Raw genomic sequence first — 23,442 nt, 5'->3', positions numbered from 1 at the left:
CTCTAGTGCAGCCTCTTCTCTGGTCACGCAGGGAACAGAAAACGACTCATCCAGTGACTAGTGTATTTGCCCTCTACCAGACCCCTGTACCCCACTGGTCTGGGTCTGTCACAGTACTCTAAAGTTCAGAGTGGGAAAGGAACCTTGACAGGTGTGTATTGAATTTCCTACATTTAACAGTTGTGTTAACGCAGTTCCATCCAATTAGTACGTTCCAATTTCACAAGGGGTTGGTTTAAAGCATTATCGTGAATTGCTGTGGTTCTCCTTGAAGTTTAGGGAGAGAGGAAATTTCTGACATGTCGCCATTTCCCCACTTTCCCTGTCGAGCGAGGTTCTTTCTCAGGTATCAGCGTTTGGGTCTGATTCCCCTGGTGTATTTCCTGGCCTTGTATCCCCAGAACAAGTCAGGTACAGAGACCCCTCTGGAGTCAAATTCTGAATGTTTTTCTCTGCATGATTCCCTTTGCCCCACAGGAGGTTTTTTTGGGGGGTGGGGATTCAGACCTGGGGGTTTGGGGGTTTCTTTTCCCCCTTCTCTTTGGGGGATGTTTCCAGCTGTGGATGCTCCTGCTCTGTTTTATCCCCCTGTTTCCGCTTCAGGAGCAGGTTGGTGGGCAGGAGCTTTCGCAAATTTTCTCTAACTTGCTTGTTTCCAGGGGCAGGGCAATGTGCAGCGGATGGGGTTGTTTCTGCAGTTGCGGATGGCCCTGTGTCATTTTCTGTCCCTTCCCCATTCTTGGGGGCAGGGGGCTGGGCAGGGGCTGTGAGATCTCCCTGAATAACAGACCCACTAACTCCTAATTTCAGGGGAAAATCCCAGTCGCTGGGGGGGCAGATGCTGAGGGGTTTCCCCTGGTCCTGCCCTGCAGCGTGACCAGGGCTGAGGAATGGGAACAATTCCTCAGAACCTTCCACAGGAATCTCCAGGATAAGGGCCATTGAATTGACACTATAAAATGAGACACTCCCCCCTTCTAGATCCAGATACACCCCAACCACTGTCGGCATCACACCCCAGTTCTGGATCACAGTGTCGGCCTCCCTGGGGTGATACCGCCCCCCAGATCTCCTTAGAACCCAGCACCCCCCCTCAGGGAAACTCTCCATCCTCTGACATGTCACTTTCTTCCTCACAGTCCTACTCAGCACCCCCAGCACCCAGTCTGGGCTGTCTCCCACCTCCACCTCCCAGTACACCCGGCAAGCCCCTGCCTCCTTATCATGATCCTTCCTGGCCAAAAATCCCTCCATCCCCACAGCGATCAGGGGCCCAGATGGGGCAGCCGGCTCTTGGGAAGGCGGGTTGTGCCAGACTGTTCTGCCATCTGCAGACATGGTGAGTTTGCCGTATGTGCATGTCCAATCCAGGGTGACAGGAACTGGGGAGAGAAACCAGAATAACCTCATTAGCGATGTATCAGTTGGAGACCCCACGATCCCACAGGAGAGACATTCCAGCCAGGACAGCTGGAGGAAAGGACAGAGTGTTACGGGTTGGAGTGACTAGTGTGACAGGCCCCGCTAGCCTGGATCCAGCCATGGGCTCTGGGGAGCTGCTGGGCTGCGGCTGGGCCTGGCCCCTGAGCTGCTGAGGAGGTGGGGGGAGCTGGAATGGGGGATTGGGCTCCTTGATGCCTCTGACTGCCCCCTGCAGGGAATCTGTCCCTGAGAGACATTAGGGCTGCCGGGGGCCCATGGAGGGTGTCCGGGGGTGAAGACTCTGCAGGCTGCGGGGGGTGGGGGAGGTCTGAGTGGGGCTGTCGGGGAAGCTGACAGGGTAGGGATGAATCATCAATGAAGGGCCAATGGGAGATGGTGGGGGGTCTAAGGGAGATGATGGGGGGATTGCGAGGGAGCTGCCCGGGGGTGAGACTTACAGCTCAGGGCAGCACGTTCAGGGCCATTCACAACATCCAGCCCCATGGCTCTGCAGCCAGTGCATTCCCTGCTTCTCCTGCCCCATGGGGACCCCACACCTCTGACAGCTCGGCTATGTAATGCCGATACCACTAACCCCAGTGCAGTGTCTGCTCAGCCCCTCACAGCTCCACTCACCCATGTAGCTCCGAGCCCTCCTGAAACCTGCAAGGTAAGAGGAACAAACATGGTCAGGGGCCCAGCAAATGCAGGGAACTCGCTCCCACAGGAGATGTTGTTCTGGGAGAGGGTCATTGGCAAATAGAAAGGAACCGAGTGATGTGAAATATGACATGAAAACACATCCTCTTACCTCGCTCTCTGACCGCCCTGTCTGAAATGGAAAGAGATGGAGTTATTCCCTGTCATTTAGGCAGAGGGTTCAGTTCTGGGGGTTGCTTTGTGACCATGTGATCACTTTAAACATGGTTCATGTGTCCTCACAACCGAAGGGAAAATGTCCCAATTCTGTGATGTGAGAGACAGGCCTTTTCACCCCAGAGATTGGAGATCTATGATAGTAGTAACGACCAACTCTCAGGGATGACTTTATATTGCCTCTTAATATCTGGAACTGGAACAAATGGTGCTCTCAGTGATGCTGCTCTAATCCACAATAACTCCATGTACATCACTGGAAAAAATCTGGATTTACACAGGGGTCATCCAGAGCAGAATTCAGGCTTGTGTAAAGCTGCTGTTTGCCCTGGTCGCCCCCAGAAGATTGGGGTTTTTAAAGGGACACTGGTAGGATACAAATCCTGGGTGGGATTTGCCAAGCATCTAAATCTTGATGGAAGACTTAGGTCCAGATCCTGATACAGCTCTGACGTCCTCACTTCTTCTGTCTAAAGAGAATTACTAAGAACCCTCTGGAGCATCAAAGCTACACACTCCAGGTATAGCCAGGGGATAGCTGGATCTGAAGATGACTGGAGCTCAGATCTGGCATCTGGCTTGTCAACAAAGCATGTGTAGGCAGGGTCTGAATGAACTCTCCCCTGACAGCTAGTGGGGAGGGAGAGAGACTTCAGGAGCAAACTGTATTTACATGAACACAACTATTCTGTCAAGGTATTCAGCAGATAGAGCTGCTTTGCTCAAAGTGATCAACTTTGGCTGGTGTTGGGTTACAAATCACTTTAGCACTGAATGCAGGGGTAGTGAAATATTGTTATCAATGGCCTTGTCTTTATTGTATGAGTAAAGAGGAGCAGAACTGTGCTGCATCATAGGTGCCTACTCCATGGGTGCTCCGGGGCTGGAGCACCAACAGAAAAAAATTAGTGGGTGCTCTGCAACCACTGGCAGCCAAGATCCCCTCACCCCCGCCCCACCTCCTCCTCCCCTGAGCGCGCCACGGCCCCCCTCCTCTGCCTACCTCCCAGCGCTTCTCGTCTGGCCGCTGCCAAATAGCTGTTTGGCAGCGTTAGCACAGTCCGGGGAGGGGTGGGGCAAGAATGAGGCACACTCAGGGGAGGAGGCGGGGCTGGGGTGGGGATTTGGGTAAGGAGTTGGAATAGGGGCAGGGAGGGGGTGAAGTTGGGCAGGGACTTTGGGGAAAGGGTTGGAATGGGGACGTGGCAGGAGTGGGAAGAGGCATGGCAGGGGACCATGCCTCATGGAAGGGGTGGAGTGGGGGTGGGGCTGGGAGCAGAAGGGGGGTCGAGCACCCACAGGGAAGAGGCGAAGTTGGCATCTATGTGCTGAGCCTTTCCTGACTGAGAGGTCACCCTCAGCTGAAAGAAACTCACTAAGCCAGGGGCCCAAATGCCACATCCCTGTGAAAATAAGGGGTGGGGACAGATGTCCTAGTGAGGTGGTGTGGACTTTGCCTACATGTTCCTGGGGCTGATTTAAGAGTAGGCACCTGTTCCTCCCCACTGTTCAAAGAAAGAGCTAAATAGGCTCCATTAGGAGTCTTTTGCAATTTTAAGTGCTAATAGAACTGAAATCACCTGGGGTGGGGCAGCATTTTCTACCAGCCTGCTTCAGGTTCCCCTACTAAGAGTTGAAAATCACTAAGAGCTGGGTGGAACCTCAACAGACTGACCTGCTGAGCTCACAGGAGAGGGGTAGCAGAAGGTTACCAACAAATGGCTGGCAAGGGGAGCAGGTGGATGGCAGGGCAGCCAGCCAGAGCAAATCATATAATATCAGGGTTGGAAGGGACATCAGGAGGTCATCTAGTCCAACCCCCTGCTCAAAGCAAGACCAATCCCCAGACAGATTTTTGCCCCAGATCCCTAAATGCCCCCCTCAAGAATTGAATTTACAATGCTGGGTTTAGCAGGCCACTGCTCAAACCACTGAGCTATCCCTCCCCCCGAATGCTCCGATGGTAGACCAAGCAAGGTGCCTTCTTCCCCAGTTGGGAGGTACACTCACACAGATGCACCTCTGAACTCTGGGTCCTCAAGGACAACCACTGTGAGTGGGGTGTGGTGAGTGAGCAGAGGGTGGCACAGTAAAGGAACTTTTTGTTGTTTTTGTAGAACACAAGGCAGAAGGCACTGCCCTATGCTTTCTGGGGTGGGTGTCCTGCTCAGTTTTATGGTCATGAATCCTGCTTGTGGCATTTTCCCTAATTAATGTCGGGTGACTTCTCTCCTTTCATTAAAAGTTTCTTTTCTACACTCAGACTCTGTGCTTACGAGAGGGGAAGTTTTGCCTCTCAGAAACGCCCAGGGGTGGTGTGTAATTTTCCCAGGTTACTGGGTGGGGGCTCGAGCTGGTTCTGTGTTGTATTGTTGAAAAGGAACCCCTAGATATTGAACCCAGCCCTGGTTGCTGCTGGCTCCACCTGGAAGAAGGGTTACCCATGGAAACATGAGCCTGAATCTGGTCTCTGCTCTTCTGCACATTCAGGGAAATGGCCCAGAAGAGCCTGCGCTGCAGCAGTCATTTACAAAAAGCAGCTGGCCCCCTTCTCCTGCATCGGGACAATGTGCTCTGCATTGGATTGTCAAAAGCCAGGTGACACCTGTCTGTCTATCCAGACATGAGAGCAAGTGACCCTGTGTGTGCTGCAGAGAGCTCACAGTGCTGCCGTAGGTCTAGACTGAGGTTGACTCTGATTTAGGCCCAGACTGTTCACTCAGCCCTGCCCTGGGGTGCTGGTGCTTCTGTATCTGCTCAGCACCGTGTGTGGCTGGGAGCCTTTACACATGGGCTCTAATGGGGAGGTGGATGAACTTACCGAGCTTCTCACGCAGCTCCCAGCACTCTAAGAAGAGAAAAAAAGGAGACCATTGTGGGTTCAGCAAGGGTCATTCTGAGCACAGTCACATGGGCTGTTCCAAACTCTCAGTATGTCTACACTGCAGCTGGGAGCGAGCTTCCCAGTTTGGGTAGATGGACAAGTGTTATTTCTGCTCAAACTAGTGCACTAATAGCAGCAGAAATAACGAGAAGTCCTGATGGCACCTTAGAGACTAACAAATTTATTTGGGCATAAGCTTTCATGGGCTAGAACCCACTTCAGATGCATAGAGTGGAAAATACAGAAGCAAGTATAAATACACAGCACATGAAAAAATGGGAGTTGCCTTACCAAGTGGGAGGTCATTAATGTAATCAATGTAGCACAAGTAGAGTGGAGCATTAGGGGACAAGAGCTGAGGAAGCGTTGTTCTAAGTCAGCCATAAAAATGTTGGCATACTGTGGGGCCATGCGGGTATCCATAGCAGTCCCACTGACTTGAAGGTATAAATTGTCCCCAAATCTAAAATACTTATGGGTGAGGACAAAGTCACAAAGTTCAGCCACCAGGTTTCCTGTGACATTATCGGGGATACTGTTCCTGATGGCTTGTAGTCCATCTTTGTGTGGAATGTTCATGTAGAGAGCTTCTACATCCATAGTGGCTAGGATGGTGTTTTCTGGAAGACCACCAAAGGATTGTATCAGAGGGGTAGCCGTGTTAGTCTGAATCTGTAAAAAGCAACAGAGGGTCCTGTGGCACCTTTAAGACTAACAGAAGTATTGGGAGCATAAGCTTTCGTGGGTAAGAACCTCACTTCTTCAGATGCAAGTGATTGTAGTTTCCTCAGGAAGTCAGTGGTGTCTCGAAGATAGCTGGGAGTGCTGGTAGCCTAGGGACTGAAGAGAGTCTACACAGCCAGATAATCCTGCTATCAGGGTGCCAATGCCTCAGATGATGGGGCATCCAGGATTCCCAGATTTATGGATTTTGGGTAGCAGATAGAATACTCCTGGTTGGGGTTCTAGGGGTGTGTCAGTGTAGATTTGTTGCTGTCCTTCTTTAGGGAGTTTCTGGAGCAGATGGTGTAGTTTCTTTTGGTAATCCTTAGTGGGGTCAGAGGGTAATGGCCTGTAGAATGTGGTGTCAGAGAGTTGTCTAGCAGCCTCTCGTTCATATTCTGAACTATTCATGATTACAGCACCTCCTTAGTCAGCCTTTTTTATTATGATGTTAGAGTTGTTTCTGAGGCTGTGGATGGCATTGTGTTCTGCACAGCTGAGATTATGGGGCAAGCGATGCTGCTTTTCCACAATTTCAGCCCGTGCATGCTGGCAGAAGCACTCTATGTAGAAGTCCAGTATGTTGTTTCAATCTTCAGGAGACATCCACGCAAAATCCTTCTTTTTGTAGTGTTGGTAGGAAGTTTTCTGTGGGATAGTGTGCTGTTCAGTGGAGTGTTGGAAATATTCCTTGAGTCGGAGATGTCAAAAGTAGGATTCTAGGTCAGAATCATAGAATATCAGGGTTGGAAGGGACCTCAGGAGGTCATCTAGTCCAACCCCCTGTTCAAAGCAGGACCAATCCCCAACTAAATCATCCCAGCCAGGGCTTTGTCAAGCCTGACCTTAAAAACCTCTAAGGAAGGAGATTCCACCACCTCCCTAGGTAACCCATTCTAGTGCTTCACCACCCTCCTAGTGAAAAGGTTTTTCCTAATATCCAACCTAAACCTCCCCCATTGCAACTTGAGACCATTACTCCTTGTTCTGTCATCTGCTATCATTGAGAACAGTCTAGATCCATCCTCTTTGGAACCCCCCTTCAGGTAGTTGAAAGCAGCTATCAAATCCCCCCTCATTCTTCTCTTCTGCAGACTAAACAATCCCAGTTCCCTCAGCCTCTCCTCATAAGTCATGTGCTCCAGCCCCCAAATCATTTTTGTTGCCCTCCGCTGGACTCTTTCCAATTTTTCCACATCCTTATTGTAGTGTGGGGCCCAAAACTGGACACAGTCCTCCAGATGAGGCCTCACCAATGTCGAATACATGGGAATCTGCTGGGAATGCTCCCTCGATCTTCTGGCAATGCTCCTACTTATACAGCCCAAAATGCCATTAGCCTTCTTGGCAACAAGGGCACACTGTTGACTTATATCCAGCTTATCATCCACTGTAACCCCTAGGTCTTTTTCTGCAGAACTGTTGCCTAGTCATTCGGTCCCTAGTCTGGGACTAGGTCACTGCAGAACTGTATCATGTTTGTGGGGGTGGTGGGCCTAGTCTACTTGCACTACATTGATGACATCATCATCATCTGGACCCACAGGAAGGAGGCCCTTGAGGAATTCCACCTGGATTTCAACAATTTCCACCCCACCATAAGCCTCAGCCTGGACCAGTCCACACAAGAGGTCCACTTCCTAGACACTACAGTGCTAATAAGTGAATGTCACATAAACACCACCCTATACCGAAAACCTACTGACCTCTATACTTACCTACATGCCTCCAGCTTTCATCCAGACCACATCACACGATCCATTGTCTACAGCCAAGCCCTAATATACAACCGCATTTGCCCCAATCCCTCACACAGAGACAAACACCTACAGGATCTCTATCAAGAGTTCTTAAAACTATAATACCCACCTGGTGAAGTGAAGAAACAGTTTGACAGAGCCAGAAGGGTACCCAGAAGTCATCTACTACAAGACAGGCCCAACAAAGAAAGTAACAGAACGCCACTAGCCATCACCTACAGCCCCCAACTAAAACCTCTCCAGCGCATCATCAAGGATCTACAACCTATCCTGAAGGACAATCCCTCACTCTCACATACCTTGGGAGACAGGCTAGTCCTCACTTACAGGCAGCCCCCCAACCTGAAACAAATACTCACCAGCAACTACACACCACACAACAAAAACACTAACCTGGGAACCAAACCCCGCAACAAACCCCAGTGCCAACTCTGTCCACATATCTATTCAAGGGACACCATCATAGGACCTAGCCACATCAGCCATACCATCACCTGCACGTCTACCAATGTGATATATGCCACCATGTGCCAGCAATGCCCCTCTGCCATGTACATTGGCCAAACTGGACAGTCTCTACACAAAAGAATAAATGGACACAAATCTGACATCAGGAATTATAACATTCAAAAACCAGTAGGAGAACACTTCAGGCTCCCTGGTCACTCAATAACAGACCTAAAAGTGGCAATTCTTCAACAACAAAAACTTCAAAAACAGACTCCAATGTGAAACTGCAGAACTGGAATTAATTTGCAAACTGGACACCATCAAATTAGGCCTGAATAAAGACTGGGAGTGGTTGGATCATTACAAAACCTAAACCTAATTTCCCCCATACTAATTTTCCCTTACTGTTACTCACACCTTCTTGTCAACTGTTTGAAATGGACTACTCTCATTACCACTACAAAAGTGATTTTTCCTCTCTAGGCATCCTACTGTTAATTGAATTGTCTCATTAGACTGACCTCCCTCTTGGTAAGGCAGCTGCCTTTTCATGTGCTGTGTATTTATACCTGCTACTGTATTTTCGACTACATGCATCCGATGAAGTAGGCTGTAGCCCACAAAAGCTTATGCCCATGCGGGCAGGGGACTGGACTCGATGACCTCTCGAGGTCCCTTCCAGTCCTAGAATCTATGAATCTATGAATTTAACCTGGTGTCTTTCCATTGAGAAGGAGGGGGTGGGAACCCAGAGGGACAAAGGATTCCCGCCTTATGCAAAAGATATATAAATGGGTGGAACAGAGCAAAGGGGGAGCCATCATGAGGAATCTCCTAGCTACCACCTGAGCTGGAATAAGGGCTGTACCAGGGGAAAGGACTGTGCCCAGACTAGGAAGGCGTCCAGTCTGAGAAAAGAAACGTATTGAAATATCTCTAAGGGTGAGATTTTACCTGTATTCAGTTGTATTACTGTATTAGGTTTAGAGTTGCGTGTTTTATTTTAGTTTGCTTGGTAATTCACTTTGTTCTGTTTGTTACTACTTGGAACCACTTAAATCCTACTTTCTGCATTTAATAAACTCACTTTTACTTATTTATTAACTCGGAGTATGTGTTAATACCTGGGGGGGGGGCAAACAGCTGTGCATATCTCTCTATCAGTGGTATACAGGGTGAACAATTTATGAGTTTACCCTGTATAAGCTTTATACAGGGTAAAACAGATTTATTTAGGGTTTGGACCCCATTGGGAGTTGGGCATCTGAGTGTTAAAGACAAGAAAAATTCTGTAAGCTGCTTTCAGTCAAGCCTGCAGCTGTTAGGGAACATGGGTCAGACCTGGGTCTGGGTTTGCAGCATGCTAGCGTGTCTGGCTCAAACCAGGCAGGGCACTGAAGTCCTAAGCTGCCAGGACAGGAAAGCAGGGGCAGAAGTAGTCTTGGCACATCAGGTGGCAGCTACCAGGGGGTTTCTGTGATCCAGCCTGTCACAGTGGGGCCCATCAGAGTGCACCTCAGAGTCCATACAGAGTGTAGTAGGGTTTGGAGGCTCTGTTCATTTGTGGGCCAGACCTAGATTATCAAGGATAGGGGAAGAGGACAGGAATGAGGAACCCAGGGCTGAGATAGCAGGGACGCTGGGGTGGGGATTCAGAGACACTGGCGGTGCTGTAGGGAGCTGAAGGCTGAGATACCAGGGAGGCAATGGGTGAGGACTGAGGGGTAATGGAAGAGCTGTGTGCATGCAGGGAACCCAGCAGTGGGAGAGCAGGGATTTTGCAGTTCAGAATTAAGATATAGCCACACAACTGCATGGAGGAAGTTCGCCCAGCCCCTGACTCAGGGCTTGTCTACACAGCCCCTTAATTTGGCTTACAGGGGTGTGATTTGCAGCACGCACCAAAATGCCGTGCTGTAACTGCCCCAGGTGGATGCAGCTGGTGTGCACTAAACAGTACCTAGTTTGCACTAATGTAACCTTCAAACAGGACAACATAATGCAAACTAGCAACCTTTTAATTCACACCCACAACATCCCTATGAGGTTTTTACAATGCAGCACTTTGGTGTGTGTTGCAATTCACATCCCCATAAACTGACCTGTTGGGCAGTGTAGACCTAGCCTGAGTCCTGCTAGCCATTAAATTCACTCTCCATTGTTCAGGATGATACTGAAATCTGGGCTGAAACTCTGCAGTGTTTGTTTATTTCCAGGGCAGGGGGAAATGATCATGAAGGTGACTGAATTCCATACAGCGCATGTGGTGATTTTTCTATCTCGTTATAGTATGAAAGAACAGACACACATTTACTAGGGGTTTACCCAAGTACCTGTTTCCAAGATCGTCTTCTCAATCTCTGAAATGGGGAAGAGAAAAGAGACACAGGGTTGTGATATTGTATTTAAAAAATAAGGGATTGTTTCTTAGCACTCTTGCCCCATCCCTCCTCCTATATTGCTATTGTCATCATTAATAATAATAATAATAAATAATAATAATTTGCACAGTGGATATTTGCAAGGGATATTTCTTGCTGCTTTTTACAGCACTAAGCAACTCCTGATCTTGTTGTACAGAGGGGAAGAAATAGGGGATGTCCCTTATAATAAGGGACAGTTGGCAACCCCTAGACACGCACTGGGTGATTCTGTACACTCCCTAACAACTGGGGTTAGTTATGGATATCCCCAGAGCTGCACTCCCAAACCCAGTGCAGGAGCTGGCAAGTTTGATAGGAGCTGGGCTGCTGGTCAGTGATAGGCAGGAGAGCTGGGGGGTCTCTCACTCCTTAGCCCTTGTCTACACACACACTTGCACCAGTTTACCTAATTAAGTTTGAAAACACTCCTTGAGTTAACCTGGTGCAGGGCTGTGTGTAGAGCAGGCCTTGGGCTGGTGCAGCAGGGCTAGTAGAACAATGGGGTGGGGTCAGTTACTCCACAGCAACCCCTCTGGCTAGTTACAGAACAGCATTGATTGCTAGGGGAGTCTCATCCAGCCTCCCCAGCTGGAAGAATGGTGGCCACAAAGGGGCATGGCAGAGGGCTAGAGTGACCAGACAGCAAGTGTGAAAAAGTGGGATGGGATGGGGGGTAATAGGAGCCTATATAAGACAAAGCCCCAAATATCAGGACTGTCCCTATAAAATTGGGACATCTGGTCACCCTACAGAGGGCAAAGGAGATGAAAGAAGGGCTCTTCTGGGATGTCCTTGTCGTGAGAACCCCAGTCACCATTCTGGCATGTTGTATCCATGCTCTCTCCCTGCGCACCACCATGAAGGGAATCTCACAAGTACTGACCTTTGGGTTTCCACTGCAAAATATACATTTGCCAATCTGTTACCATCAGGGTGTGTGAGAATGTGGGGAGGTGAAGAATCACTAGGCAGAGACCTCTTGGCTCCATCCCTTTCATTGCATTGAGACAACAGACAATACCAACCAGTCACAGAGCTCACCTATCTAAGACAAAGCAAAAGAGAGAGCAGGAGACTTACCCAGATTTAACAGAGCCTCCTTTTTAGATTGTTTCTTCTGAGGGGCCTTTTGCTTCGCTGTGAGACAGAGAATCAGACATCGCAGTGAGACAGGGAAGGAAGGGGAAACACTGAGCAATATGCTAATACAGGTGGGGCCAGGGACCCCAGTATGTTTGTTAGTTTCATTTATTTCCTAAAACCAAAACAAGGTTAAAATATTTTAATAATAAAACTCTCCCATGCCCCAGCCCAATGCCCTCTAGGGCCGGGCTCTAAACATGCAAATTACACATTCCCATTACCTGAGTATTCACGATATGCATAAGCTCCACCAGCAATGAGAACCAGAGCGAACAATACCCAGAATGCAGCCATCCAGGCAGAAACACGGGGGAAGATGTCACCTGGCAAATAGAAAGTGCAGTGTGTGAGGAGCATGGTCCCATCCTGGAGCAGGAGAATGGGGTTTGCCACTTGGTTTGACAGCTGAGTCCTGGCTCAGGGAGCCCCAGAAGTCAATGGGAATGAAGGGAACATCCACTCCATGCCCAAATCACAGCCACAAGTGGGAGCCATTGAAGCCAGAGAAGCCAGCACTGCATACGTTACAAAAACCAGGACTCTGCCCTGCCCAAAACAAGCCAACAGTCAGTGGCTCTGTGCCCAGCCTGCCCAGCCCTGCCTGCACCAGCTGGCTGTTCATATGGTAACTGTCACACAGTTCCCAGTTCTCAGTCACCACGTCCAGTCCAGATAAGTTCAGCAAAAAACAGTGTGTTATTAGTTCATGGATTCATGGATGTTAAGGCCAGAATGGACCATTATGACCAATTAGTCTGACCTCCTGTATAACCTGGGCCAGATACCCTCTCCCAGTGATCTCTGCATCCAGCCCAGAACTTCTGTTCCAGCCAGAGCAGATCTTATAGAGAGAGAAGCCCAGTTTGGGTTGAAAGATTTCAAGTGATGGAGAATCTACCCCGACCCTAGGGAAGTTGTTCCAATGGTTAATTCCCCTCACTGTTAAAATCTGCACCTTATTTCTAATCTGAATTTGTCTAGCTTCAACTTCCAGCCATCAGATCTTGTTCTGCCTTTGTCTGCTAGATAAGAGACCTATCGACTGTCAGAAATCTCCTCCCTGTATGGGTACTTACAGATCGTGATCAAGTCACCTTTTAACCTACCCTTGGATAAGTTCTATAACTTGAGCTTCTACATTTCTCACTGTGAGGCAGGTTTCCAGATCTCTAGTTGTTCCTGTAGCTATTTTCTGAGCACTTTCCAATTTGTCAACATCCCATTTGAACGTGTGGACACCAGAACTGGACTCAGTAGCCAGTAGTGGTCTGGCTAACACCATATACAGAGGTAATATCACTTCCTTTCTCCTACTAGATATTCTCATTTATACATTCAAAGGTTGCAATCATTGTCTTAGCTCCAGCATCGCTCTGGGAGCTCACATTCAAGTCCTTTTCAGAGTCACTGCTTTGCAGATTACAGTCTCCCATCCCGCAAGTGTGACCTACACTCTTTGGCCACATTGAAATGCATGTGTGAGAAAGTGGGAATTTTTGCTGGGGCCATTGCACTAGTCCTGTGTATCCATGACAGCATGTTGTTAGTGTGAACCCACCTTATCCAGCAAACCAGGTCTGTCTGTAGTACTTGTATCATTATTTACGACTCCATTTTTGGGTCATCTGCACATTTTACATTTCTTTTCAGCTCTTTGATAAAGCTCTTGAATAACATTGTCCAAGAACAGATCACCGTGGGACCCCCACTAGAAACATCCCCTTTGAGGATGTTTCACATTACAATTACTTTGAGATCTATCAGTTAGCTAGTTTTTAATTCATATAATGTGGGCTACATTGATGTTGTACAGTACTAATTTTTTTTATCTGAGTTCAATGCAGGAGTAAGTCAAACCCCTTACAGAGTCTGAGACATGATCTGCACGACAAAGTTAGGTCAGCTTAATTACGTCACTCAGAGCTGTGAAAAAATTCACATCCTCTACAATGTATTTAAGCTGACCTAACCCCAGGTGTACACACTCTCGGACAAGTGGATTTACTACAGCCGTGGAAGAACCCCATCTGGTGCTGTAATAAGTGTTTACTCTACAGTGTTGCTGCTCTAGTGTTTCTAGTGTAGACACACTCTGAGTTTATTAATTGAGTAGTTACCTTTCTCAACCAAATGTCAGACATATCATGCTATGTCAACAATAAACCTGACCGAGTGCCATCACCACTGAACCGAGCGTGTGCTCTTTCTTATAAATAACATCGAATTCTGCTGAATTAACATGCAGCTCCAAGAGCATCCATGGAGTTTCAATAATAGCGACATTGGCAGCAGTCATGTTAGTCTGTATCCGCAAAAAGAACAGGAGTACTTGTGGCACCTTAGAGACTAACAAATTTATTTTAGCATAAGCTTTTGTGGGCTAGAGCTCACGGCAGCAGTAACAATTTAGCAGCCTTAACAACACTGAGCAGTACTAACAACAACCCATTCTGCACGGGGGCAGGAACTCACGTGAGAGGTGAATGGCAGATTGTTGCTCGGACTCCAGCAGGCCATTCCACACTATACAGCTGATGTCTTCATTGTCTTCTCCTCCTGTGACAGTGACGTGACTCACAACACTATACAGGTTCTCCCTGTCCTGAGACATCTTGGTCACAATCTCCATCGCCAGGTTCTGACGGTTCTTTCCAACCCACTGGAGTTCGGGTTTGGGGAACCAGCCCGTGGATCTACAGGCCAGCCCGATCCCCTGGCCCCGGGGGCCCAGCACATCAATGAACACTGGAGCCACAGCTGCAGGGAGAGACAGAGAGTGTGTGTATCAGGAAATCGTGTCTTTGGTAGCACCATGTGATTCCCCAGCTACCGCTGGGTATAGGGGGCTGTGACTGGAAAGTTCCATTCCCATATGTGTAAAGGCTCACTGGGATCCCTCATCCTGATGACTGGCAAAATTAAATAATACCATCTTGTATTTCCATAGAGCACTTAGCCCTGCAGGCTCACTTAGGAAAACTTAAACTGCTACACACAGAAATTCCTGCACCTGCTGCTAAAACGTAGTCACTTCGGGGGTGAAGTCCAGGAACTGTCAGGATCATTTGAGTACAGAGCAGGAAGTGAGGGATGGTGACCCCACCTACATTTCTGCTACCACTTGTCCTGTGCCACCCTCCTAAATACTGTCCCTCTGGTGTCCTCCTCTCACACTGGTAATAGTGCCCCTGGCCAACCCTTCGTGCTTGGATTTCCCTCTCCCTGTGCTGCACACAACCACCCTCCCCTCATTTCAATCTCTCCCTAAAAGCAGACATGTCCTGCAGAGCCTTTGCACTAGGAGCCACCAAAGATGGGAGATGATTTAAAACAACCTCAATGCTCTGCATTATCACAGGAGGGCCCCTCACCTGGGGCTTGATGTTTATGAACTGTATTGTCTGGGGCTAGGTTACTTTCACTGTACCTTCCACTATCCTTTTGCAGAACTGAACATGTGGTCAGTACTGTGGGACAAAAAAACAGCCCTTGGAGACTGCAGGGTGAGTTTCAGGGAGGCCAAATGTACTTCTGGCATGAGCTGAGATTTGGGCTGACAATGAAGGTAAAGGTCCTCAAACACCACTGCAATGAGCGTGACAGCTGAGGACAGCAGTTTTACATCCCATTGAAAAGAGGTTGTTTAATGCAGCACTGACTCTGCTAGCACCACAATGGGGTCAGCACTCAGTGCAAGGGGAGAGTGCCCCCTACTGAGTCCCACACATCACTCCCTGCAGCATAGGACCCTATTGCCATGCTGGGCTCAGTATTGGGAGCTCGAGAGGGGTACAGAAGGCTATGGCTGCCCAGATACAGAGCCCCTTGTGACGGTACCCAGGGCTTGATGTTAGAAAATAAAAGGCACCTGGAGCACTGGGCCTGTGCAAGATCTGAGGCCTGAACCAGAGGCTGTGAACCAAAGTCAGGCCATGTATTAAAGCAGATGCTTCCAAGTTCACTGTCCAGTATATGAAATTGGCAAAGTTGTTGCTAACCTTGCCAAATCAGTCACTCCCAAGAAATTCTATGCACTAGATATTTATGAAAATACATTCCAGAAGGCTAGTACAGATACAGCCCAATCTAGTACAAGATAAAATGATTTAACAGAACAATGAATAGGGATGTTGTCTGAAATATCAGGAACAAGGGGAGGTAACAAACAGATGTCATGTAAGGTCGTATGTAAATTGTTGATCCCAGATGTTTGTTTCAGTCTATAAATGCTGGGTACTTCACCTTAACTCTTTGTGTGGCGTAGGGGCTTCTGGCTGAGCCACTGCTTGCCACTGTGTTAATGTACCTGTAACCATGGAGCCAGGGTGTTAGGACTGTGTCTTGAGAGAAATAAACCTGGCTGAGTGTCTTTGTCACCAAACCATGCCTGTGGTCATTCTTTGTGAGTAACACTTAGGTTTGTTGAATTAGCAGGCTGCACTATCTGCTAGTACTGATAACACTGGAGCTCAAACAATAGAAGCATTGAACAGCTGGAACAGCTCCAGCAACCTGAACAGTGTTACTGAGGCAATGACATTTCATCCTTCTACATCCCCTAGTGCTGAATCTCAGCTGTGACCAGTAACTCAGTGGTGGCTTCCTGGATCCATTCTGTGTTCTTCAAAAAGCAATGGTATGTCCCAGTATCTGCCACTTGGAGCCATTTCAGCTTCAGGGAGATGTTCCCGCTGCTGAACTCCTGCAGAAACAGCTCCGTCTGGGTCTGATAACTCCCCCCTGCCCCCCAGAGGTCCTGGGTAACCTCATTCCTGTACTCATGAAACAAGATAAATCCTGATCCAATTTTCCTCCATTGCACATCCATGCTGGGCAGCCTGCCTGGGGACAAGAACTGGAAGCGTAACACCATATCCCGGCCAACTATTCCCATCACAGGGTGTGGGAAGTCAGCCAGAGAGAACTCCTTCGCAATAGAGAACCAGAGGAACAGATTAAGTAGAAGGAAAGAGGAGAGGGCATTGCAAAGCTAAAGAAAACTCCCTCAGTCATGCATAGCTGGTAGCAGAAGGTTCCTGAGGCTGAGTCATGTGTAGCTCAATTCTGATACTCTCAGTGTGGACAGAGGGCAGTGCAGCCAGACCATAGTTGACACAAGCTACTTCTCCAGTGCTGTCCTACAATCCCCCAGAAACTCCTCCAAAGGTGCCTGTCTTGCAATCTACCTACACTATTTTGGCAAGGGATGGCCCCAGCTGGAAGCCACCTACCACTACATAGTGCTCTGCACTGCCCCATGGCACCCAGTTACAAGCTCTTTCCACTGCAAGCAACTTCTTTGGTGAACCAGTTTCAGATCCACGTAGCCCCACAATGGCTGCTGAGAGGCCACCTCAGAGGGCTTCTGCCTGGCCTGAGGGTATCCAGCCTTTGATGGAGCTTTGGGCCGATGCACGTCCCTTCCATGGCTCAATAACAAAAACAAAAACTGGCTCAGATGGGCAGTCACCATTCTGGTGATTGGTATCTTGAAGAAATTAAGCATCTGAGGGTGATTTATGTCTGCACAGTAGCTGTGTCTGAAGGGTGTCCAGGCTCGTCCATTCCAGCCTGGGGCACGTAGAGCAATAACTACTGAGCTGCAGCACCTGGCCCTCACTGTGTGGCTACAGGTGGGGAGGGATAAGGGTGAGATGTTCAAAGCCACCAAAGATATTTTGATCCAGTGTTGCCAGATTTTGGGGAATACCATGCGTTTTTTCTGGAGGCATGCCATTCTGTGAGAATCTCAGCTTTCATTTCAAACAAAAAGTCAGTTTCTAGCTCTAGTGGTTGCAGAGAAAAGCTTGGAAATGTGACCTGAGTGTGACTGAAGGCTCAAAGAAAAAAAAACAAAGGAAACTAGGAGACCCCAAATGGTGGGTTTTGTTTTTTAAATCTGATGATTTTTTTAGACAATCTCCTGATATTTGAGGCCTGACTCACATTGTTTGAAGGTTTCGGGTTGATGACACTGCAGCTCCCGTTCATCCTATTGGCACGTCGGCACCCCAGTCCCTCAGGCAGGTGTGAAGATCACTGGCTTGCAAGCCATGAGAATCTAAGTTCCCAGAGGGGCAGGTCTATCAGCATGGTGACTTTGAGACCCATGGCAGAACAGGAAGGGATCCGTGTCGGGGGCTCTCGGAGCCTCTCTCAGGGGCAGCAGAAGCTCTGTGACTTGCTGCAAGATTCAACAATTCTTCCACCCAGACGTAGGACATGCCTCGGTCACCCTAACATTATCCCGACCCCACAGCCTCCTGGGCCTGGCCACCTTTACACTGCAGAACTGAGGAGGTTGGGGGGAGGTCATTGGGCTTCAGATCCCCTTACCCCAGCCCTGCAGGGGGCAGTGTACATGGGGGACAGGGAGGGAAATAATTGGGATTCAAACGTTGTTACCAGAGAGAGAACACGGCACCAGGAGGAGGATCCCCAGGCTGCACACACAGAGCCGCCACCGCATCGCCATGGGAACACCCTGGGCAGGGACCTGTAAGGAGAGAGCAGGGATGGTTAACACCTCCCCATCCATCATCCAACCTGACCCACTCTACTCCCAGGCAGAGCATCTCCCCAGGGATAGGAGCGGATTTCACTTCTCCCAGGCTGCTCTGCCACCTGCCCAGGCCTGGCACTAGGAATTTCCACCCCCAGGCAGTGCCATGTATCCACCCCCATTTCCTCCCCTTGTCAGTTCTCTGACCATGTGTTGGTGCAGTTGTCCCCTGATACCAGTGCGGGGGAAACCCGCAGCAGAGCAGAGCCACTTCCAGGTAACCCCAGTGGTACCTACACTGCTCTCCCTGCTGCAAAAGGGGCCTGGCTCTGTGCCTGCCTCCACCTTGAATAACACAGCAGATGAGTGACCTGGGGCTCTCCACAGCTAACTGCATGAGGCTCTGCAGCATCAGTTAAAGAGCCAGGCTGTACAGCTGGGGCTGCGACAGACTCACATGCTGTGTAAATCAGGCCCAGAGGGGACCCATCTCACAGCCTGGCTGGTGGGTGCTGGGCACCTTTATTGAGGGTCAACTTGGCTGTAAAGTGTCACCCACTTCTGTAAAGTGATGCCACCAAGTGACACGGACAGGGTGGCACTGGCTCTTACAGACACCCAGGGGCGCTGTCTGATGCCTGCTCCCCCATCCCAATGGGAGACAATCACATCAATAGACATTACAGCAAGATACAGTGAGGAAGGAGGGAAGTCAGAAGGGGACATCTCAGCTCTGCTCAGACCCTCAGGACTCCTGCCTCCAATTCTCTGGCTCTCTGTACACAGGGTCAGATTGGGTGGACAGAATGGGCTCCTCTGGCCTTAACATCTGTGAATCCATTTCTGTTTCACTTCCAGCTTCCTCCAAGCCCATCCATCATGTTCATGGTACATTGAAAACTGTACAGGAACTCAAGTATCAGAGGGGTAGCCGTGTTAGTCAGGATCTGTAAAAAGCAACAAACATGTGTCTGACAAAGTGGGCATTCACCCATGAAAGCTTATGTTCCAAAACATCTGTTAGTCTTTGAGGTGCCACAGGACTCTTTGTTGCTTTGTACAGGAACTGTAAACTGTCACTATAAATGCTATGTGGGTTTTCTTGGTCCTGCTGGCAGGCAGGAGTCTCTGTAGGGAAGTGTGCAATCTAGATTAAGTAGCAGGCAGTTCTATAGAAAGCAGCCTAGAGAAAGGCGGGATGACCTGGGCCTCTCAGCATTAGGGAGCAGCCTGCTTTTTCTCTCTCTGTTTTGGGTCCTTGTGTTATCATTCTAGATTCTAAACAATAAAGCTTTGTTACACTGCAACCTTCCAGCCAGAGGATTTATGATTATATCTAACTCCTCCGTGTGTGCTGGGAACATAACAATGGATTCCCTCTGTGACACTACACCCCATATTCTTCATAGTGATATTATTATTATATGATTATAGCATAATCGTGATGCATTTTATGCAAGACAGGTCATGTAAGATGTCATTGGAAAAGTTATGATTTGATGAATACGATTATCCTATTTGTATGCATGTATCATTTTTGTATATAAAGTTATGAACATTGACTATGTATCTGTATTTCAAATGTGCTTACTCTGGATGACACCCACAACTAGCCTTTCAGGAACAACAGTGAAGAAGTCAGGCAGTGCTGATGGCCCATCAACAAAGACAATGGACCCTGGAAGAATTTAACCTTTGTGTGAACCTTCCAGACAGCCTGTAGTAACGGCTGCTATGATTCAGCAAGGTATGCAAGTGCACCTGACCAGGCAACATGACTCGGAACTCCATTTTGGGATTCCACAAACTGGTCTGGGAACCAAGTTTAAAACAAAAGGTTCCCGCCATATGCTAAAGCTATATAAGGCAGAGAGTGACATCATTGGCCGTTCTTCATTCCCCACAGAAGGAGACTCCTGGAAACACCTGAGGAACAAAGACTGAACTGAGAGAAATGCTGGATCCAGGCTAAAGGGATTTCTAGCCTGTGTATGAAAACCCAAACTGCAAAACAAACACAGCGTGTGCTTCAAGAATCTGCAAGCCTGCTTGTACCATCGGTTAGCATGAAAATCTGCTAATTCATATCCAATCTATCTAGTATGTTAAGCTTAGTTTGCATTTTTGTTTATTTGCTAGGTCTGTTTGCTTTCATCTGTTTGCTATCACTTATAATCACTTAAAATCTATTTTTGTAGTTAATAAACTTATTTTATGTTTTATGCTAAACTAGTAAGTTTGGAGTGAAGTGCTTGGGAATCTTAGCTCAAGGAGCAGGTGTTGTTGCATTTCCTCTCCACACTGAGGGAGGGGAGAACTCTATGAGCTGACGCTGTACAGTTCCCTGTGCAGTGCAAGATGGTATAATTTTGGGTTTATATTCCAGTTGTGGGGGTGCATGTCTGGGGTGCGGGTGGTTATCTTGGCTGTAGACTCTCTGTTGTTGGTTCATGCAGTGGTTGAACAGAGAGCCTGCATGTAACTGAAGCTGGGTGTGTCCCAACCTGTGTGAATGCTGGTGGAAGTATAGGACCGGGAGCAGATCTGCAGCTTGTCACAGCAGCACAGTGTAAGAGGGAGTCCAGGCTGGTGGGTGAGAGGGCTCAGTGGTACCCCCACCCCAGGGGGGAACCCATCAAACCCTTCCCCAAACAAGACTCCCTTCTGAGACCATCCAAGGTCACTTGGGAATGACATGTTGTTCCTGAGGGCAGGGTTAAAACCTAGGCACTATAGGCAGATGCCCTAGACAGGGTTAAGTTCTAGGTGTTAAGGAGCAGCCAGCTTCATTTCTCTATGTATTATTGTTCTGGATTGTCAGCATTAAAATTCTCTTACACTGCAACCTTCCAGCCACAAAATGTATGCTTTTATCTAACTCCTCGGTGTGTGCCGGGAGCATAACAATGGGGACCTTCTCCCCAACAAGACCTCCCTTCTTTGCCTACCCAAGGTCACTGGAGAATGACATGAACTGCTAGAGAGCAGGGTTAAGGCCTAGGCACTATATGCCTGTGCCCAGGGGCGCAGCAGACTCTTGTCTTGTGTTTAACAGATGATGTAAGTTTCCCAGTTTCATGTGTGAGGAGAAAAGCTCAGAATCGCGCTCTGGGTTTAATGGTCCCAGCAACACCTGCCTGAGGCTTCAGAGAGCCGGGGGACAGATGTCTGAGATGGGAACTGCCCCATGCAGCTCAGTGGGAGGTTTACATCCAGCCCCACTGCTCTGGGGGCCCTGCCAACCCCACCCAGCAGGGACTGTGTGTGTGATTTGGGGGGGGGGGAGGAGAGCACTGGGGACCCATCCCCCCACCAAGCATCTCTGTAATGATCTTGGGGTTGATTAAACAATAGTGAATGAAAAAGGAATATAACTTTTATTAAAAACAAACTAAAGAGTGTCTGTGGTGATGAACTACTGGGCACAGCTACAATGTGTTCTGCACCCCTGCAACCAGCCATGGCTCAAAATTCATATATTCATCATACCATACCACACTCTAAATTATAATCTTGCACAAATGTATCTCTACAGCCAACACCCTGCTGCTGAGGGAAGTAGTGATGGTGGGGGTGGGGGGGAATCCTTGTTGATGCCCCAACCCTTCTGGGGGTGAGAGGGGGCCCATGTGCTGACCTGTCTCTCTAGGAGGGGAAGGTGGACCCTCTCACAGCCACTGCAGCAGGTAGTGGGCAGGTGTATGGGGACCCTATGTCAGGGAGAGCCTAGGGCCCGGCATTGCCTTAATCCAGCCCCACCCTCTGCAGAGCTTCTAGATCCTGCTGGCATAGGAAGGAGGAATTGGAGTCTGGCCCACAGCCAAGCTTTCTGTTATCATTGCATCTCCAGCCCCGCCCCAGAGCAAAGGGCGAGTGTACATTTCTGGGCGATTTTACTACCTGCATGCACTTGCGCAAAGTGGGGCTCTGAATGCCAGAGAGCCAGGACACGGCAGGTGCTGGGGATTCTGGGAGTCGGGCAACAGTGGGGATTTTTTTTCAGGAAAATTTTCTTTTTATTCAAAAGTTTTCCTAAAATCGTCCAATATTCCGACAAAATGACCCAAAACAAAGCAATAATGGCTTTAATTGATTTTCCAACCAATCTATTTAAAATCAAATGGAAACAAAATTATATATATATTTTTTAGTTCAGTCCCTATTTTTTTCCTCCTTAAAAGCCAAACATTTTTCATTTGGATTCCATCAGACAGGAATCGAAATGAACGTTTTTTGATGTGAATCATTTTATTGAAAATTTTCTAATGAAATGAATTTTTTGGTTGAAAATGTTCATATAGGTTTGAAAGCCATTTTTCATGAAAACATTTTCCATGGAACATTCTTGACCAGCTCTAGTTTCCTGCTTCTTCACAGGGCTCTTGTTCAGCCTAATAACACTGGGTAAAATACTGAAAAAACACCTAAGACCCATTGACTTTCAACAGGAGTCAAGAGCCAGATCCACAAAAGGACATAGACAGATTAACAGCTAACTGCTCTGAGAGCACCTGCTAGTTCAGTTCAGGCCCTGCTCTAAAGACAGCTGGGAGCAGGTGAGCGAGACAGAGAGTGGAGGAGTGTGGTCAGAATACCAAAGAGTCATTGGTTGAAGCACTAACCTGCGCTGTAGGAGAACCAGATTTGATTCTCCCCCTCTGCCTGATTTGGGGCAGGGATTTGATCCCATGGGAGTCCCCTAGTAACAGACTGTGGGGTGAGTCTCCCCTGTTGGAGCTGGTCCACTCTGGATAAATAATTAAATAGTTATTGGAGAAGGTATTTGATTCTGGGCCTCTCACATCACATCCCAGCTGAGTTCCCTGACCCTGGGCTGTTGGCTGTAATGCGGGGGGAGGGGAGTTTCTCTCTCTGGCTCTGTGCAAGGAAGGGCTGACCGAGTTTAGCTGCCTAATTCCAGGTGAGGGTTTACTGCAGGCGTCTCCCTCCAGCCCGTCCGTCAGGCACCTAAGGTCCAGATCAATGGGAGTGAGGTGCCTAAATCCCCCTTTGTGAATCTGGAATCTAAGCCCTGCCCCCTTTCCTCTGCATTTCACTTAGGTGGCTGCCTGCTTAGTGTGCTGGCTTCTGAGGAGCCCTTTGGTAGGTGCCTCGCCCTGCCCAGACATTGTACGGGGAACCTGGGTGCCAACTCGGGGCTGTGAAGTCCCCTCGGCAGCAGGGCACCTGGGAGTCAGGTCCTGCAACCCTGTGACTCCAGCCCTCAGCTCCTAAATCACTTGAGTGGTGTTGAAGATG

At 48.6% G+C, this 23,442-nt stretch overlaps 1 protein-coding gene across 1 annotated transcript; it reads right to left on the bottom strand.

The window, feature by feature from the left end:
• Positions 1-501: 501 nt before the first annotated feature.
• On the bottom strand, positions 502-18,156 carry LOC135893253 (butyrophilin subfamily 3 member A1-like). Its single transcript, XM_065421053.1, has 11 exons — positions 18,087-18,156; positions 16,977-16,978; positions 16,262-16,608; positions 14,154-14,443; positions 11,903-12,004; positions 11,619-11,675; positions 10,449-10,475; positions 5,120-5,146; positions 2,234-2,254; positions 2,059-2,085; positions 502-1,382 (listed from the first exon to the last, which is right to left on the bottom strand). Exons 1-11 carry the CDS (start codon positions 18,154-18,156, stop codon positions 502-504), a joined length of 1,851 nt encoding a protein of 616 aa, XP_065277125.1.
• Between the last annotated feature and the right edge of the window lie 5,286 nt (positions 18,157-23,442).

Source organism: Emys orbicularis, chromosome 21, assembly GCF_028017835.1.
Source record: "Emys orbicularis isolate rEmyOrb1 chromosome 21, rEmyOrb1.hap1, whole genome shotgun sequence".
In the NCBI taxonomy this organism is placed as follows: Eukaryota; Metazoa; Chordata; order Testudines; family Emydidae; genus Emys; species Emys orbicularis.
This window is presented reverse-complemented; position numbering and strand designations above follow the sequence as displayed.

What these genes read in the sequence shown, in the direction of transcription:
- LOC135893253 (XM_065421053.1), bottom strand. Translation starts at nt 18,156, where the DNA reads ATGGCGATGCGGTGGCGGCTCTGTGTGTGCAGCCTGGGGATCCTCCTC. An exon ending in ATCTGCCATTCACCTCTCAC is followed by an intron (nt 12,005 to 14,153) that starts GTGAGTTCCTGC and finishes TCTATTTGCCAG; the next exon opens with GTGACATCTTCCCCCGTGTT. An exon ending in GAGGGCTCGGAGCTACATGG is followed by an intron (nt 1,383 to 2,058) that starts GTGAGTGGAGCT and finishes TTCTCTCCCCAG; the next exon opens with TTCCTGTCACCCTGGATTGG.